The sequence below is a fragment of the Pelobates fuscus genome, chromosome 10, assembly GCF_036172605.1.
Source record: "Pelobates fuscus isolate aPelFus1 chromosome 10, aPelFus1.pri, whole genome shotgun sequence".
Taxonomy (NCBI): Eukaryota; Metazoa; Chordata; class Amphibia; order Anura; family Pelobatidae; genus Pelobates; species Pelobates fuscus.
The window spans coordinates 30,500,357-30,520,666 of NC_086326.1; the positions used below are offsets into that span (position 1 = coordinate 30,500,357).

General features: G+C 42.4%; 1 protein-coding gene across 2 annotated transcripts in view; it reads right to left on the reverse strand.

Annotated features, from left to right (window-relative positions):
• The window catches only part of LOC134574970 (arsenite methyltransferase-like), a 193,650-nt gene that overhangs the window by 142,552 nt on the left and 30,788 nt on the right, over positions 1 to 20,310 (reverse strand). For both annotated transcript variants that reach the window (XM_063434079.1, XM_063434080.1), the window contains exons 11-12: positions 16,756 to 16,881; positions 9,790 to 10,014 (exon numbers count right to left, since the gene is read on the reverse strand). In XM_063434079.1, the coding sequence (XP_063290149.1) occupies positions 9,916 to 10,014; positions 16,756 to 16,881 (225 nt within the window). In that variant the 3' untranslated portion in view covers positions 9,790 to 9,915. The remainder of the gene's footprint in view (positions 1 to 9,789; positions 10,015 to 16,755; positions 16,882 to 20,310) is intronic.

The window sequence follows — 20,310 nt, forward strand, 5'->3', positions numbered from 1 at the left end:
GAAGGCCAACCTCAGAGTGCAATCCTTTGCTTGTGTGTGTGTGTGTGTGTGTGTGTGTGTGTGCGGGTCTATATAGATGGATGGATGTATATGTGATTGTATCTACACACACTGTACTGTGGGTGATGACTTATTCCCTGTAATTCATGGTTTGATAGACGCCGTGCACTATGGGAACCCCAAATCTTATGGCAGCATTGGGACATATATGTTCTGGTCTGCCAGAGATTTATGGGGTTACATTTTCAGCCATCCCCCAATAATGATATTGTGAAAGAGGAACTGAGGAGACAGAACAGTGCGAGTCTATCTCCCTAGATACCTAGCTCCTCTGCTGCTATGGACAGAGAACTGAATTTAACTTCCACCAATTTCAAGTAAATAACCAAATGTAAAAGATAGAGAGGAAGCTGGCATTTGGGTACAATAATGCTATCGCTGGGTTTTAAAGACTTATTTTGATGTCTCCAGAAACCCTCAATGGCATAATTTTCACATAGTTCTCGGTTCCCTGTTCAATAACCTATTTATAGAATAATCCTCAGTTGATCTGATTAGTTCCCAGCATTCCACTGTGCAAAAGAGGGGAAAATGTGCAGCTACCAGAGTATGCAGTTTTTTTTTTTTTTTTTTAAATATACTATTTTAGTAAAAATCAGACCTTTTTAAGTAGCTGTGTTAACAGAAATATATTTATAAAAAAGGAGTATTTCATGGAAAACGCGATGTTTCTGCTTTTATTGGGTTTGTTGGTCTGAAACCCAATACACCCTATACATTCATTGAAGTGCTGTAATCTGAGGCTGCCCTGATGATACAACATGGTGTATATTTATTTATTTTTTTGTTTCCATTTTATTTAACAGTTTAATTAGTAATACCAATATGATAATAAAGATTTAGTTTATGTCGAAAGCAAGTGGGAAAAGATTGGCAAATGCAGACACTTTATAATTAGAACATTCCTGGAAGTAGATTGGCAAAAACCGTTGTATTAATTTTGGCAGCACTAACAGAATAAATATTACTGTAAAGCACCTTGGGTAATGTTGTAAGCATACATCTTATTAGATCTTATTGTTCCTAATTTATTTGATTGCATCCCCTTAAGCCCAGTCATTCATGGAAATTTGCAGGCCAGTCATGAAAACATTTCATAGTGTGTTTAACGTTAAAACCTCCAAATCGAGTTGTACAGTGTCAAGAATCTATTCTAAATATTTCCCATGTCTATTTGTGTTTGTGTCCTTGAATGGCACCCTATAACAGCCTTCGTTAAGGCTGTTATGAAAAGGGGAAAAAAATAAGTCCTCATAGCAGCAAGTCCTGATCCAGAAGAGGTCAATGGCAACTAGAAGGCACTGCAAGGGATGTCGGACTTCCCGGCAAGCCTAAATAATCTTTGACCATAGCTTCTCAATGCAAGCTGTGACCACACAATCCTTTTTAACTCCGTACAAATATTAAGCGAGATAATGAGGAGATTAAACATCCTTATTATATCTCCAGCAGAAATGTAAAGCTTTTGAAAATATTTAGACTAAAACCTGTATTCCTAGTACTGTAACTACTATAATAAGTGGTAGTGTTAATGGTATTCAAAGAGGTTGTAGTGATCTTTTAAAGGAACACTGAAGGCACCTTAACAACTTCATCTTACTGAAATTGTTATAGTGCGTTCAGTGCTGGCCACCCTGTGCTATACCCCCCAAACCCAATATTAAAGTAAAAAGAAAGATTGGAAACTTCCCACCTCTTATACCATGAGGTCACCTGCGCGGTGCCATCACGGTCAGCCATAGAGAATCATGGAATCGCGGCATATGCTACGCGCGCGCCTACATTTTCCCATGCTCTGTGAAGAGCATTGGATTAGCCCATCATTGTAAGCGCACACATCTGGAAGACTCTGAGGAGGAGTGAGTAATTAGTGTTTTGTTTTTGTTTGTTTTATGGAACACATGGGGGGGACGACCTAAATGACAATGGCCATCAAGACTGTAGCGTTAGGAATACAGATTTTTCAAAAGAAGACGTACCCTTCTTCTCTGTATTACATAGGGCAAACCTATATCCCTGTTCCAATAGAAGTCTTACCGAAAGCTTTTGTGTGTGATTTGAGTTTAAGGATCCTGTATTGCCTTGAAAGAACGAATGAATGCATAGTCACACTTTATCGCATTGTTATACGAGCAATATATATTTATATAGAGTTTCTTCCAAAATGGAAATAAAAATGTTTATTTTGTTCCTTATTTTTTATTTATTTTTTCAATTTATGTTATATTGAAAGTTTTACAGTTTGACAATTATATCTGTCATATTCTTTTTAGAGGTACATATACATCAAACAGTGTGGGAACATAAAACTAAGATAGCGGTATATATGGGCACTTGGGAAGGAGACACACAACATATTGGTTTTCAGCCTAAACAGCAATGACCATTCTCCTGTTCCTCAATACGGCTGTCTATTTTGCCTGCGTTCTGACTCTCCTCTGAATGCAGGTGTCAGTCTCTTTATTGTGGTACCGGGTGTCTTATCTTGTTTGCGCTTGTTATGTTTGCTGCTCTCCGGTTCTACCGGTAGGTCTTTGGATGGTGGGGGCTCTTGCTGCTGCAATGATGGCAGGCCGGCGAGTCGCAGGAAACCGTCGAGATCATCTTTTGAGGTGATTGTGTGCCTTTCACCTTTGATGTCTGTGGTGAGGGATCCATCCATGCCCCAGCGGTATCTTGTGTTAGCATCTCTCAACATTCTGGCTATAGGTGCTAGTTTTCTTTTCTCTGTTAGGGCTTAGAACGGTGTGTCTGTGTACACTGCCACTCTGTGTCCTTCGTGAGACACCGTTCCCATTTCCCTGGATCGGGTTAATATGGCGGCCCTCACAGAGATATCCCCGGTAACGATAATAACGTCCCTGGGTGCTTCTTTAGGTGCCGCTGTTGATTTCCGCACCCTGAAAGCTGTGGTAATTTGTGTCTTGTCTGTGGCGTTTTTAATGCCCATGGCAGCTATGAGGGTGTGGACATAGTGTAGGAGCTGCGTATTTTCTATGTTTTCAGGGATACCCCTGAGTCGCAGGTTTTTTTGCCTGTGTCTTGCCTCTATGGTGGTCACTGTACGCCTCAGGTCTTGTACCTGCGATGAGAGCAGCTGCATGTTCTTGTCTGTATCGCAGTTTTCTGTCCCTGGAGGTCTCCCGCGCCTCCAAATCTTAAACCGCGTGGCGGACACCCTCCACGTCTGTCTGGACCTTCTGGAGGTCCTCCCTCCATATCTGCCTCAGTTCCACCAGGAGTCTTTTTATATCCCCTTTTGTGGCTGGGGTTTCGTCTGCTTCAGATTCAGGTGTGCTGGATCGGGCTTCCGATCTGGGTGAGGGCGGCGATTCTTCTTCCTCTGCTGAGGCTTCAGGTGAGTGATAGGCCGTAGGCGCCATCTTGGGTCTCTGTGGTGTCCCAAAAGATACTCTTATGTCGGGTTGCCTAGGCGTACCCGAGCCCTGATACTTTTTATTCTTCTTCCCCATTGTCTCTGCGTGGGGGTAATCTGTCGTTTTCGGGTGTATTCCCCGTTTTTTCCGTGGTTTCACTAGTTTGTGTCTGTGATTCCGAGCGGAGCTCTGCAAGGAGACGTCCGCTCGGTTCAGCTGCTGGCCACGCCCCCCCTTGTTCCTTATTTTGTAAGGTGAACACCCTGATCTTAAAAACTTATATTGTTATATAGTGGATTGTTTTCTTGTCAAAATCAGGATCTAAATAGGAATTACTAGATGCCATTCTACCAAAACTAAAGTGCTTGTCACATTGTGACGAAAGTTTTTTTGTTATTTTTACATTTTATTTGGGGAATATTCATTTTTTTGGAGGGGTGAAGCTATTGAGGACTAAGATCCCCCATGAAGCTCTGCAGCTAATCTCTATGCTGGGTCTGCCAGTAAAGCCTTGATGTGCTAAATTCTATATGGTATTAATGCCTGTAGTGTCCCATTAAAAAGTACAGACTAAAATGTTTGTGCATCTTTTTTGGGGGGGGGGAATTTTGTTTTGGGAATTTTGTTACGGTGGGAGGGGGCTTGCATGCTCAGTTTTGTAATGTTTTGCAGCATGCAATTGCTTATCAAAATCTAGGGTTTATTCTCAAACAGCGAATTGTAGTGATTTGATTACCCAATTTATTTATTTCCCATGTATTCAGTCTTAAAATACTTGCATCTTGTTGGTACGTCTCACCCCCCTTCCTATCCTGATCTAACCTTCATTGTTTTATGATAACACAGTTTACGGGAAACAAGTGCAGAATATTCCTGCCACCATAACCACTGTAGCAGGCTGTAGTAGTTATGATGCTTGGAGTAACCCGTTAACTGTTCGTTTACTCTCTATTTTGCAATTTGGTTTTCACTTAACTATAATTCGATGTTTAATAAATGGTCAGCTCATGTCATCAGGAACTACAGCAAAGGTTTCTGTTGGGTGTTGTAGTTCCTCTGACAGCTTTGGTCAGTAAAAGTCAGGTAACTGAGCTGCAAATTGCAAGGGTTTATTTCTTTGAAAATGTCCATTGAACGTTGTTGGCCCATCCTTTTATCTGGGATGTGCTAAAAGCCTGGGGATTCATCCTAAATGCAGCATCTTCAAATGTGACTATCTTTTTATGTTTCATAGTTGGTTGCTAGTGCACATTTTTTTTAATGTATCTACTATGCAATGCATTAACAAAAACAAATGTCCATTCCAGCCCGGAGTGCCCCCGTAAGGATGAGACCAATAGAATGTCAGGCTGTCTCAGATTTCATTGTAAAATTGTATTTTTAATGATAGACATGGCATGTTCAAAATGTCACATGTTGAATAAACCTTAAATCCACATATTCCAATAATATGTTCCATAAAACCCTGCTGTATAACTTTATTGAATTATCTGTCTCCTAAATGGAAATAGTTAAAAAGGATAACTTGATCCAATGAATTAACTCTGCTTACTGCACTCACAGTATCGCCATACGGGTTGAGCGGAGCCATGCGTAGTCCATAAAGAGAGTTTGATTAAGTTCGGTACAGGGGACATATTTGCAATAAAGAGAAGATCTTATTATTCGCTACGTGCTCTATTGACAAATTGAATTGTAAAATTAAGGCCACAATAGACCATTTAGATTCATTCTCAAATTCTGCTGCTGACAGTTTGCCAATTTTAGCCTACATTTTGCAATTTATTTTCCATTTCATTCAAATTTGGTATGACATTCATTAACGCCAGAGTCTATATTTTCTTAGCAAAGTTTGTAATAAAATCTGGCAGGGGGCAATTGATTTCCATTGTTTTAAACCGGTGAACTTCAGACTGTAACTCGCCCAAGAAATACATTCAATTATAAAAGTTCATGCTTTCTCACTGTATTTCATTTGTTGTGTTTATTTTGATTAAGCGGCCATAAGCATAAAATGAGTTTATACATTCTATCACTATTTCATATTTAATGTATGTTCCCTGAATTTATTTTCTATGTGAATTGTGTCGGGTGATGGATTTCTTTTCTTTTTTATTTTCTCTCCTTCACATTTCAGGAAGTAGTAGTTTTGGCTTATCTTCATAGTGGAACCTCCAAATGTAGCTCTGGTTCACAATCCCAATTTGATGTATTGTTTATAATTATAATTATTCAATAATGTTTGTTTTTTCTTTACTCATTATATACCTGAAAATATTCCTCGCATCGTTCCTCCTACCCTGTCACATTTCAGAATTTTGATAAATTTTGTTTTACGTTCTCATTCTTCCAATGCTCCATCCATACGAGCTCTGACAGTTGCACTCGAACTATTTCTGGGCAGTTGAAACCTGAAGTTGAAGATGTCAAATGTTGTCAAACTATTTATTCCGTTGAATATGTATGTTATTTTCCTTTTATGAAATGTGTAGTACCGAATTTGTACAAATGGATCATATTAACAAATATTTCAATTTTTGTAATGCCGAATGTTTGCACAATGTTTTGTTGTTGCTTTGTTTTATCATTTATTTTACTTTAAAATGTACTGCTTTAAATAAGAGCACTACATATCATCTATGAATTGTGCTAGCAAATAGCACTGCAAATGTATATATTTTAATTTAAAACTCTTTAAATGGTCAGTCCTTTCCCCCAGCTGTCAAACAATTCTTTGGGCATTTTGTCATCATAGACAGCTATGCAGAAGGCTTGAGTGACGATGGCAGGAGAACCCTCCTCAAGGCAATTCTTCTGCACTCTGTTATATCCCCCAAGCAAGCGTTAGAAGTATTTGTGACAGAGTGAGCTTGCAGTAAGACCAACATGTCACCGCCATCAGGACGGATTGCCTTATTTGGGGAACTGTTCCCAAGCATTGCCAATCATTGTGCAAAGGGGGAGGGGGAAGGGGAGTGGTAATTTATACATTTGTTTGAGAACTGTTATATACTTATTGAACCTGGCATGACAGGTTCACTTTAATGTTTTAGTTCTCCACTGTGAATGACTTATTACACTCCTGGGCTTAATTTGCTAATCACCAAACTGTAGTGGATTGAAAGCTACATTTAAAAAAAAAATTGTTAATAGCTAAGCTGCGACTATAACTGGATAATTTTTCCCAAATAGTCTATTTTTGCCCAAATGTAATTAAATCTTCAGTTCACTACAATTCAGTGTTTAGAGAATAAACAACTCCATGTTAGTTTCTAATGGAAAAGGATGCTTCTTTCCTATTACCCCTCCCTGGAGAGAGGGGATGGGGCTCGGCCTCACAGAACAATTGTTGGCTCAAAGCATTGCCAAGGTATTTCCATAGCAGAGGTTTAAACGTGGCATTACTGTAAATAATAGTAAGTTAAAGAGGTTTAATAAATGTATGTCACACTATCTTTGTCCGATACAGAAACTAAGAATTGAACCCATATATTGCTTGAAGACTCCCTTTATAATTACTGTTACATGCTGGAATGAAAAATGTCATCAATGTACCACACTTTCCGTTGCCCAAAACTCAGTCTGGTTGCTTTTCCCTGGATGTCTTCTATGCCGTTTTAACAATGGAACACTGTATTTGTTGGACAAATAGTGCATTACATGTAGCAGAATCTAATTTTATTATGTAAAGGTCTCAATTTTCGCTTTTGATTGGAATATTGTAACATAATATGGAATTATGAAGGAGTGCAACTTTAATAAAGTCACTTTTTATTTCATTGCTTCTTATGAATGTTTCATTAGTTTAACTTTGGTTTGCAGCCCTGCTCTGTCAGTGTGAAAAACTGAATGAAGGGTTTAAAATTAACGAGCAATGGTTTAAAAAAAATAAAACCTCAGCAATACAAGGGTTAACTTCTGTTGTGGCTGACCAACACTTGCTAGCCAGCCAGCCACTACCTGAAGTAAAAATATAAATAAAATAAAAATAAGTCTTATGGGGCTCAATAGGTATAACCTCCCTTATGCCCCACCCACAATGCAGGTGGTGAGGGCCTGTTTAATAAACAGATAAACAGTGAGCAGCCAGTGGCTCCATAGGTGGCTCTATATCCCGAAACTCCTAACCTACCCCCTTTATATATAAAAAGCCCTATCTAAACCTTTACCCTAACAATGGTTTATTGGAATACCTGGAAAAATAATTACCTTCAGAAGTCTTTTTTCTTAAATCTTCAAACGTAGGTTTGTTTTGAAAAGTAAAGTATTAAAAAATAAACCCCAGCCCTTGTTTTAAAAAAAAAAAAATATTAGCCAACAAGCAGACTCCACTCACATTGCGCTGCCAGTATACAACTCTGGAGTCCAGCCTCTAGTATACCCCCAATGGCGCAGACCGCACCCTGTGCCAAAGCGGATCCTCCCACTACTCCTTGAAACCCTGTGACGGTGGAGCACGTTGACGTCACGTCGGAATGTGACGTGGCGTTCCATGCCACCGTGCCCCTCCAGGTACTCCACTGTCCAGCCACAGCCATCGCAACACTGACAAACACACACACACACACACATTCTTGCACACACTCGCATAATTTAATTTATTGTTCCCTACCTTTGGGAGCTTGTGTGGGGCCTGGGGTCCAATGGGGATCTTCTCTTGGGAGCTCAGTCTTCCTGCGCCCACGTGGACGCAGTTTGGTGATGCTGGAATTACGTCATATTCTGGCACCACTACAGAGGGTGCACGCGATGGAGCAGATAGACTGAGCTCCCTTGCTGCCCCCAGCAACCTCTCCTCTACGGCTGGTACCGGGTAAATTTTAGCAGAGTAGGCCCCTGCAATGTGGGGAGAGCAGGTGCCTTCTCTGCCTTAGTAAGCATGGCAAACTCGCGGCTCGCTGGGCTGCAAAAATAGTCATTGTGGGCCACGAGTTTGACATGCTTAATGTATAATATCTAGGACTCTTACACTCTGATAAGTTCTTGAAGTTTGACCTACAACAGTTGCTGTATAGTAGTTATGAAGGACTATGAGCAGAAAGTATAGGCAAGGGTCTATATGGGAACATGACAGACATTTGATTTGCCTACTTTTCTCCTTAGACAAGTGCTAGTTTGTTTTGTACCGCTTTTCAATACAAAACATGCATACACTGGGACTAAAGGGGTTAAATGCTAGATGTAACCAGAATCAGAGGTGACCCTGAGAATCCATCATGCTCTCAGGGCAGCAATCGTTCTATTTTAATTTTACGCAAGATAAGCTAAATCTCATACTAGTAAGGATTAAAGATACAAAAGTGTCACACAGAAGCTTCTATTTAAGTGCTGGCATTAACATTTTTTTATTTTAAGATGGGGAAAGAAGACATTTTTATAGTACTATATGCATAGCTGAGAAACAGATTTAAAAATACCCAGCATGGAAGAAGGATAGATATAGAAACTCTGTCTACATGTTGTCTTATGGAAAGTATTTGTCCTAAATCTGTTGGGTGGGAAACTTCAGAAGCAGACAGGAATTTATATACAATGGGCTCTATTTCTCGTTTTTCTCATAAAATGTGGTAAATATGTCCATTCCCAGGGAATGATGCATCTCTTTTTTGATATGTGTTATTGTAGACCGGGTCATACCAGCTCTTGATTGGATCAAACATTCAGTCTTACTTTGTTACATAATTCTCACCGAGGCTTTGATTTAAAGAGTCTATGGCTGCCTGAATCACGAACATGTGGCATATTTGTTCATATCACAGCATTCACTGAATGATCACGATACAGTATTAATACTACAAACGGAAGCCACTGATAGGGAACAGTTTTAAATTGGGGTTCTGATGTTGCTCTCCCCTACCCCTACGCAATCTGTTCTATTTACCCTCTTCCTTATGTGGTTGGGTGACCTGATGTCCTTGTTCAGTTATAGATACATCCCCTGGAGCTGACAACATCCAGAAATGTCCCTAACCCCATCTGTCTTTCCTCCCAACTAAATAAGGCTTATTTATATTTTTCGTGTAAATAGTGTAGATTAAATGATGGCATACCTTAATAAATTTGGGTCTAGATCTAAAAGCGCTTTTTAAAAAGCATGTGTATGTAACTTATTTATAAAATATGGATTGTATTACTTTGGGTGAATGCCTCTACTTCCTACTCCCATTAAACTCTAACAGAGCACAGTCTGTGCTTGGGGGTGTTTTTGGTACCAATCTAGAGCCTTGCCATGGATTGCGCAGGTGCTAATACATTTTGCCAATTATCACGGAATACAAAAACTAGGGATAAACATTTGGATGTGTGCGGATGTATTTATTTGGGCCTTATTTGGAAAATCAAAGGACTTGACAATGGTGCTCTGCCCCATGAAATGATGGAATATTTGGAAGTTCACCTCTAGAAATGAAAGCGGCAGTGCCAGGCTGTGGTCTATGTGGTAATGTGATGACGTCACTCCAATGGTCATCTAGACCCCTTAGGAACAAGCCTTTGGTCCAGAACAGCAGTCAGAACCAGGTTTCCCGTTCTCTCTGCTCAACTTTTCTGCAAGTTCAAACGGGTCTTGGGTGATATTCTATAAAAAGAGAGAGAAATGTAGATAAAGATTTAAAAAGTTTAAGTTTGTGGCGTGGCCGACTACGGAGCTGAACAGTCGCACATCTGTGGAGCTCCGCTTCAGCCCCACAGAGTCCTAAAGCAGAGAAATCCGCTCCAAAACTACATGGCTTACCTGCCACCCGACAGCTGACAACATGGGGCGCAAACATAAAAAACAAACCTACACGGAGCAACCCGCGGCACCAGACATTAGGCTTGCATTCCAGAGGCCTACACAGGCTCGGCCCGCCAAGATGGCGCCGGAACCGCAGAGTGAGTTGGAGACATCTGATGACTCCCAGGAAGAGAGGGACTCCCAAGCACCACTCCCAGGCCCCACTCACAGGTCTGACTCGGAGGAGGATCAGGGCCGGTGCAAGGATTTTTGCCGCCCTAGGCAAAAAAAATTGCTGCCCCCCCCCCCATATGTCCTGCCCACCATGTGACATCACAATGCCCCGCCCATATGCTCTGCCATATGGGCCAACGTCAGTCTTCACAAAGTGTCTTTTATCTGAAAAGACTGTTTACAATTAAAAGCCTACAGGCTATAGACACCAGAACCACTACATTATGCTGTAGTGCTTCTGGTGACTATAGTATCCATTTAATGTGAGGTAAATTAGAGATTAGTGCCACTAATAATATATTGGATTGCCTACTTACCACCAGATGAGGACAAGAGGCTGATGATGGGCTCAGTCTGGCTCCACAGGTCTGGTGTAGAAGAGGCTCTCTGGAGACAACAATTAACAAACAGGGCCCATTACACAGCTCAAGGTCTGGGCCCCCAGGGCTTGACCGTGAATATGCCTACAATGCCCACCCATAAATACCTACATGGCCCACCCATGAGTTCTCTCACAGGAAGTGGAGTGTATGTGTGTAGGGGATGTTTTATGCGTTTTTGTAGACTGGATGCAATGTGTGTGTTCTTATGGAATGTAGTTTATAGGGATACCAATTTGTGTAAGGGATGTAGTGTGTGTTTGCATGTAAGGAATGCATTGTATGTTTCTGTGTGTGTGTGTAAGGGGTGCAAGGTGTGTTTCTGTGTATGTAATTGAATGCAGTGTGTGTCTGTAAGGGGTGCGTTGATTGTGTAAGAGATGCATTTTGTTTCTGTGTGTAAGAGAATGAGTGTTTGTGTGAACGTAAGGGATGCATTGTGTGTTTCTGTGTGTGTGGGGGGGGATGCATTATGTATGTGTGTAGTGTAAAAGAGAGGGTTTGTGGGGTAGGATAGGGACTGAGAGGGGAGCAGCTCTTTATTTTTAAAAAAAAATTCATAGTGCTCTCCCCTCCTGTCAGTTATTGATTTCCCCTTCCCTCCTGTCCCTCCGTGTTCCCCCCTTCTGTCCCTTAGTGCTCTCCCTTGGCCCCCTGTCCCTCTGCTGTCCCCCTTGGTGGTCTTCTCACTCCCCCCTCTCTCCCTTTAGTGGTCATCTCCCCCCCAGTGGTCATTACCCTCTCCCCCCCCCCTTAGTAGTCCTTACCCTCCTCCCCTCTCCTTAGTGGCCCTCCCTCCTTACCCCCCTTTGGTGGTCCTTCCCCCCCCCTTAGTGTTCCTCCCTCTCCCAAACCCCCTAGTGGTCCTTACCCCCCTCTCCCCTAGTGGTCCTTACCACCCCCCTCTCCCCTAGTGGTCCTTACCACCCCCCTCTCCCCTAGTGGTCCTTACCCCCCCCCCTCTCCCCTAGTGGTCCTTACCCCCCCCCTCCCCCTCATGGTCCTTACCCCCCTCCCCACTCATGGTCCTTACCACCCCCCTCTCCCCTAGTGGTCCTTACCACCCCCCTCTCCCCTAGTGGTCCTTACCCCCCCCCTCTCCCCTCATGGTCCTTACCCCCCCCCTCCCCCTCATGGTCCTTACCCCCCTCCCCTCATGGTCCTTACCCCCCTCCCCTCATGGTCCTTACCCCCCTCCCCTCATGGTCCTTACCCCCCTCCCCTCATGGTCCTTACCCCCCTCCCCTCATGGTCCTTACCACCCCCCCTCCCTTCATGGTCCTTACCGCCCCCTCCCTTCATGGTCCTTACAGCCCCCCCTCCCTTCATGGTCCTTACTACCCACCCCCTTCCCTTCATGGTCCTTACTACCCACCCCCTTCCCTTCATGGTCCTTACACCCCTCTCCCTGGTCCTTACCCTCCTACCTGGTCCTTACCCTCCTACCTGCCTATGTAGCGTGGCCGGGCGGCGCGGAACGCGGGACAGGAACTTCTGTTTCCTGTACCTGGCCGCCCGCGGACTGAAGGGAAGTGCTCACTCAGTGAGCACTTCCTGTTATTCCGCTGGCGGCCGGGTACAGGAAACAGAGGTTCCTGTCCCGCGTTCCGCGCCGCCCGGCCACGCTACATTAAGAGACCGGCAGGAGGGAGCGCTCTGCACCTCCCTCCTGCTGGTCACTCAAACCCGGCCGCCCTCCACACAGCAGTGCTGCGCCGCCTGGGGCTTGCTAAAGCGCTCAGGCGGCGCAGCATGAGGAGCCGCAGTGGGGACTCCGGTCACAGGGATCCAGCGCCCCCTGCTAAGGTGCGCCCTAGGCGGCTGCCTAGGTCGCCTTACAGGTGGCGCCGGCCCTGAGGAGGATGACTCCCCATCCACAAAAAGGGACACCAGAAAGCTGCTGACAGACCTAAGACAGGTCTGGAAGGCCGATTTAAAGGAGACCCAAGCTGAAATAGGGGTCTTACAGCAGAGAGTCCAGGAGGTAGAGACCAGAGAAAAATCCAGGGAAGAAGGGGAGGGAGGTTTAATTAAAGGGGTGAGGATTAATTAAGGGGGGGTGTATTAATTAAGGGGGGGTGTATTAATTAAGGGGGTGTGGATTAATTAAGGGGGGTGTGAGGATTAATTAAGGGTGTATTAATTAAGGGGGGTGTGGATTAATTAAGGGGGGTGTATTAATTAAGGTGGTGTGGATTAATTAAGGGGGGTGTGAGGATTAATTAAGGGGGTGTATTAATTAAGGGGGGTGTGGAGTAATTAAGGGGGCTGTATTAATTAAGGGGGCTGTATTAATTAAGGGGTGTGTGGATTAATTAAGGGGGTGTATTAATTAAGGGGGGAGTGAGGATTAATTAAGGGGGTGTATTAATTAATGGGGGTATTAATTAAGGGGGTGTAGATTAATTAAGTTAAGGGGGTGTGAGGATTAATTAAGGGGGTGTATTAATTAAGGGGGGTGTGGATTAATTAAGGGGGCTGTATTAATTAAGGGGGGTGTGGATTAATTATGGGGGCTGTATTAATTAAGGGGGGAGTGAGGATTAATTAAGGGATGTGTATTAATTTAGGGGGGTGTATTAATTAAGGGGAGTGAGGATTAATTAAGGGGGTGTATTAATTAAGGGGGGTGTATTAATTAATGGGGGTGAGTAAAATTAAGGGGGTGTATTAAGGGTGTGTGGATTAATTAAGGGGGGTGTGAGGGTTAACTAAGGGGGTGTATTAATTAAGGGGTGTGTGGATTAATTAAAGGGGGTGTATTAATTAAGGGGGAGTGAGGATTAATTAAGGGGGTGGATTAATTAAGGGGCAGTGAGGATTAATTAAGGGGGTGTATTAATTAAGGGGGGTGTATTAATTAAGGGGAGTGTATTAATTAAGGGAAAGTGAGGATTAATTAAGGGGGTGTATTAATTAAGGGGAGTGAGGATTAATTAAAGGGGTGTATTAATTAATGGGGTGTATTAATTAAGGGGGGTGTATTAATTAAGGGGGGTGTATTAATTAAGGGGCAGTGAGGATTAATCAAGGGGTGTGTGTATTAATTGAGGGGGGTGTATTAATTAAGGGGTGTGTGGATTAATTAAGGGGGGTGTATTAATTAAGGGGGGTGTGGATTAATTAAAGGGGGCTGTGGATTAAAGAATTAAAGGGGAGGTTTAAATAATGGGGGTGCAGGTTTTTTTATTAAGGGGGCTGCAGTATTCTATTTATTAAGGGAGGATGTGCACTGCAGATTTTTGTTTTTTGTTAATGGGGTGTGCAGGGTTTTTATAAGGGGGGTGTGCAGGTTTTTTGTTATTAAGAGGGGTTGTGCACGTTTTTGTTTTTTATTAAGGGGGTGTGCAGGGTTTTTTATTAAGGGGGTGTGCAGGATTTTTATGTGTAGGAAGTGAATGAAATTTATGTGATTGGGGTGCAGGGTTTTTATGTGTAGGGAGTGTATGACATTTATGTGATCGGGGTGCAGCGTTTTTATATGAAGGGCGAGACAAGGGGCTTTGTAGAAAGGGGCAGGGCAGGAGTTTTCTATAAGGTTCTCACCAGCCCCTTTCTACAAAAGCACTGGTCTTCCCCCTTCTACAAAACTGGCGCATTTTACAAATTTTACAAGCAGTTTACAAATGTGAGCAATAAATATTATTGAAAACATTGAAAAAAATGTGGGTGTTTTCTTACATTTTTATTATGGGGGGGGGGGGGGGGGGTGTGCCACACTCAGGGTCCGCCCTGGGTGCCAAATGCTCTAGGTACACCCCTGGGTATTTGTGTTATAAAATTTGCCATTTTCCACCTCAGCTCCAGCTAGTGGCAAAACTAGAGAAGAGAAGGACCTGGTGCAAGAATTTTTTGGGCCCTATCACAGTGGTGGCCAAAAGGTAGATTGCCATCGGTCATACAACTCCCACAATGCTTTGCCAGCTGGGGATCTACCATTTGCATATCCTTGCAGGGTTGTATTTAGCACGGAGCAGTGTATGTGTGTTTGAATGCAAGCATGTTTTTGTATGGAGTATGTGTGTGTGAATGTAGGAGCTTGTGTTTAGTTTAGTGTGTTTGTATGTACTGTAGCCAGTTTTAAGCAGTGGTTTACTTGTGTGTAGTGTTTGCCTTTGAATGCTGAGATATTTGCACATATACATAGCCTCATTCACATACGGATACACACACATTTACAGACACACAAGTGCACACACTGACACATATAGATATACACACACACTCAAAACAACACACATGCAGATACATACACACAAACAGATACCCAGACAACGAGATACGCATTCAGACATATACACAGACACAAGTTACACATACAGACATGCATGTAAAAAATTACATTTTAAGCCACCCTCCCGTTTCCTATCTTTTGGGTGCAGGAGGATGGTTTCCCTGGAGTCCAGTAGGCTGTCTGAGACGGGAGTTGGCGATTCTCCCACTCCGCTCCCTTCCTCCCGCACGGCTTGATTTGTTAGCTGGGAGGAAGTGGTCGGCTGTCACTCCCTCACAGTACTGACATCATCACAGGGGCCCGGTCGCACTATTAAACGGCAGCATAGCTGACCGGGCCCCTGAAGACGCATTGCCATTGGGTGGCCCTAAGTGCATGGGCCAGCTCCACCACTCCAAGTATTATGTTGAAACACAACTATTGTTTTCGTAGCGAGTCTTCATTGTGGCATAGGATGTCAAATAGTGGTCTTATTTGAGCTCTTGGGAACCTGCATATCTACTGGCTGTGCTGCGCAGCTTAGTCTTCCATAGTATGTAAAGATACGGTTTCATTAAAGGTTTTGTGTTAAAGATCACACCACTGCCCCAATAAAAAAATATTATATATATATATATATAAAAAATTATTTGTGAGCTAATATACCCCCAATAAAAACCATGTAGGCATATAATTTTAAAAACTGCAGATCTCCCCTTCTAATACCGCCCAGACTTTCTGTGGCCGTCAAATTACAGACTTCCCAATGCAGCTCAATGAGAGGTCTTTGGTGCTCTTGGCAATTGTCTGTCTCCTGAGTTTAGCTCCACTGAGCTAACCAAACCAGGAAGTAACAGGACCTGTTGTCTGAGATCCGGGGAAGGGGGGAAGGAGATAAACGTTTAATTCATAAAAGCACCAATTTCGATTGAAATCTGCATTTTTTTTAAATTATGTAAAAATAAAGTCCAGCCTTAAACATTCACTGAAAACATGTCTTTATGTACCTTCTAAGACCTCATTAACCAGCTCTCTGCAGCAAGTGTGCATGCAGGTTCCTGGGGGATCAGTTAGAGGGAAACTATTGTGCCAGGGAACAAAGTTTTTTTCCTGGCACTAAAACTTGCTATAGTGCCCCCTTTCTGTAACTTTCCTGATTCCAGCAATGATGTCCCTCGGTGCTGGTTCAGGCTCCTTATCCGCTCCTCATTAGGACTTTCCCCATAGTAAAGCTCTGCAGTCGCCTTGCTCACATTAGGATTTCCACCATAGAAAAGCATTTTATAATGCTTGCTTTCCTATTGGGTTTCAGTTGACGCTGAATGTCCTCATGTACAACGTGAGGTCGTCACGTGTCAGGCGACCTAAGTTGCCTAATGATCTGGAAGTCTCTCTAGTGCCTGTCTGGTAGCGTTAAGGATGTTGGGACACTGCACCCAGACCACTTCAATGAGCTGAAGTGGTCTGAGTGCCTATAGTGTCCCTTTAACAGATCTCTGGGGGGGAACCAACCTCAACAAAATGTATTGGCATGAATAGTAGGGACTGCTGTGTATTTGGTTACTCCGAATACATTTCTGACACTGTAGGCACTGCTAGAGCCACTATATCTCATTAAAGTATTTACAATGCTCTATGAGGTTATAATGCCTGAAGCCGCTTGCACTGGCCCACCTTTCGGTGTTAAACTGAACAGATATCCCTGGCCACCTGTAGCCCAGCCTGGCTGTCCCTTTAAAGCATCCCCACAGTACACATTTTGTATTAGTTTCAAACCTTTGGAATGTGGCAGCTCCCAGGAGCAGATCTCTCGTCTTGTGAAGGGAACAAAAACTTCTGTTCAAATCTTGAATTCTTAAGTATAGCGTTCAACTCCTCATCCACCTCCACTGGCTCACCTTCCTAAAAAAAACAGAGCAATGTCCTCTCAGTAAGAAAGCCAGGTATCAGGGCATGTATGAGCAGCTTGAGTTAAAGTCCAGCAATATCTGCCTGGCTCTCGAACGCTCATCACTATCTCCTCAAGAACCACTACAAATAGAATGTCATTTCAAAGCAGGCATGTGTTATGTTGGATAAATGAAAGGGTTACTCCAAATGTAAACCGGTGGGTTTGTTTTTAATTTTAATTATATATTAATATTCTTATATAACTGTGTTGACTTTGTAGCTCTTTCAAATAAATGCTTTTCTGCATCACATTGGAAATGTATTTGTGTTTGTATTTCAGCCCATGTTGGAGTAACTGGATTTCTCCAATATCTGGCTAATGGGATTTTTGCTGCTGCAAAGATATTAATATAGAGATATTTCTTGTACTTATCAAATGACGTGAGATCAATGTGGAATAGGAAATCCTGAGAGGCCAGCCTATATTGTATACCGAAAGATCTGATCTGTTCCTCTAAATCACCTAGGAGAGAGAGAAGTATAGGACATTCCCACCAGATACGTGCGTGAGAACCTACAGGTTTTTGACATCTCCACCATTGATTCGCTTCAGTGGAATACATTTTTGAGAGCCGGGCCGGGACCAAATAACATCTTTGGACTACTTTAAAATATTGCTCATGTAAATTAATGCAATGCATGGCCCTTCTAGTTAGGCACCAATCATAATGCCAGGTCTGTAAAGGTGTAGAAAAACCCAGTTCTAGCTCCCATCTCAAGACCGCTTTCGATTTATTTAGACAAGATTTTCTATCAAGAACTTTACCTATTGCGGCAACCGGTTTTGGAGAAAGTTGTAAATAATCTATAATATCCATTATATCTGACTCAAAGGATAAATCTAAAGAGAGAAAATGTTTAATCCTAATATAATTAAATAGCTCACGAGATGGTAGGTTGAATTTTAGAGTGTAACACGCTATTGTCATATATGTCTGATATTATTTTTATATTATAAGGTTGCCATTGAGAAATATTCAGGTTTTCAAGGTGTATGGACAGGGCTATGATGGGACTGGCACTCGTTAAATAATTAGGATGAAACTCTCTACAGCTAATGTTTTGTTTCTTTTTATATTTAACGTAAATAAGTGTGAAAGCATACATGCTTCTTGGATTTTATGTAAGTCGGGATATCCCAACCCACCTGCATCTCTCTTTCTTTTAAGAGTATCTCCTGGAATTCTTAGTTTCTTAGATCCCCATACATAAAGCAGAAAAAAGAATCTCAATCTTGCTTATTATGGCCAAGGGGACTGGAATCGGGATGGCTCTGAAAAGGTAGAGAACTTTAGGGACTAGATAGGCCTTGATAATATTTATCATTCCAATCCTAACCACGATATCTCTAGGCCCTTCCATCGATAAATACAATCTTTAAGATCTATAATCAGGTCTGAATAATTTCTGGAGATCAAATTCCCAGGTTTAGCACAGAGTTTAATTCCCAAATATTGGATCTCTTTATTATTCCAATCTAGTGTTTCAAACTCTTTCAAGTTGTGGATTTCTAAGTCCGATAAGTAAAATTGAATAATTTGAGTTTTAGAAAGATTTATTTTATAATTAGAATACAAACTATATTTGTAGTAATTCTAATACTGCATAGAACAAGGAGCTAGAGGAGGACCGTGTTAGCAGAACATCTTCTGCATATAGGGATATTAAATGGTCTTGGTTTCCTACCCTTATACCTGTGATATTCAATGTTTTTTCTCAATAGAGCAGCCAATATTTAAATTGTAAGGACATAAAGAAGGGGAGCCAGAGGACAGCCTTGGCGAGTGCCATTACGTATTTCAAGACTCATAGAGCTAATAAAGGGACCCATGATCATCACACCTGGAACTGTGTAAACCAGTGTTTTAAAAAAACACTTTTTTGGGGTGTTACCTTTCCTAGGCTTTCCCCAAAATGAAAAAGAAAAACAATGTTGAAGCTCTCATGAAAGCGCAGTGCTGCCCATACAGACTCCCGCCACGATGACTGTTTCAAATCTCTGAAGTGGCCATGGTGCTCAGAGTAACGGTTTACGTTTTAATCTCCACCAACAATAATTTCCATTGTCAGATTCTATAAAATGATGTAAAGAGCACTAAACTGTGTTTACTGTAAAAATACTACAGCCAGATCACCACTAAAGTGGGAATTGTGAATTGTAGAGAATTGACCAAAAAAATAGCAAATTTCAGGCCAAACTAGTTTAACTGGAATGATTTCCCCACTCTGCTATTTTGGCCTAAGATTGGCAATTGTCTTGTCAATTCTCCACAATTACCAGTTTACTGAATAACCACGTCAAACCGCTTTGCCTTGAGGCAGCCAGTGTTAGAAACAGTTAGACCGGACAACTGCTCGTTGACATTTAGCGGTCTAGTTACAACTGTGACTAAGACAGGCTGCCGTACCAGATATATGGGGTGGAGGAATTTAGACCTTGGGCATTTTATGTCAGTCTCACGGATAGAGCCTGGAGATGGAACGTTGCCCACAGAGCTAAGTAAAGGAACACTATAGCATTAGGATTGATTTGTATTTCTAACGTTATAGTGGCCTGTCCCTACCTGCATTCAGGTCCTCCTGCCCATGTGCATTTAAAAAAAATATATATATTTGTGGTCGGCTAATATATTGTATGGTGAAATATCTTGTAATTGGAATCAAGTCGGTGTGGTGTGCCGGAACCGACGTAGAGGGTAGGCCTGAAAAAGAGGACCTCCCTGAACGAATTGTATAAGAGGGAGAGGTGGGTGGGGTGAACAGCGTGCGCACGGCAGGTAGGAAGGGGGGAGTAGCGTTTATATGGAATGCTTAACTCCTCCCACAAATACAGGCCTACGGCCTTAAACTTGTGGTCGGCTAATATATCGTATGGTGAAATATCTTGTAATTGGAATCAAGTCGGTGTGGTGTGCCGGAACCGACGTAGAGGGTAGGCCTGAAAAAGAGGGCAAAAGGAAATGCCAGAAAACCCACTTATAGCACTATAATTATCAATCCGTCTTACTACTTATGCGTTGGGAATGTTCCTGAATAATGTGCTGATTCCTTGTGCCTCTAATTGTCGGTACCGGTGTACTGCTACTGGATGTCGTGCTTATGGAAAGGACGTGAAGAATAGGAGCCAGTGAACCTATCTACTCTAATGACAGGAGTGCGAATGAAGAATCGTATTTGTAAGTAGTAGGGAATGATTAGTAGATCAAGTATATTGATTGTCTGGTTTGAATGTTGGCGTGACACGATGTAGTGTTTGTACCTTCTTAAATTTCCTTGAGGAGACATGATTTACTAGTCTGATTAGTTGTGATCGTGGAGTTGTAGGGTTCCAGAACCCTTGCATGTTTGCAGGCACATTGATTTAAGACTTGGTTGTGTGGC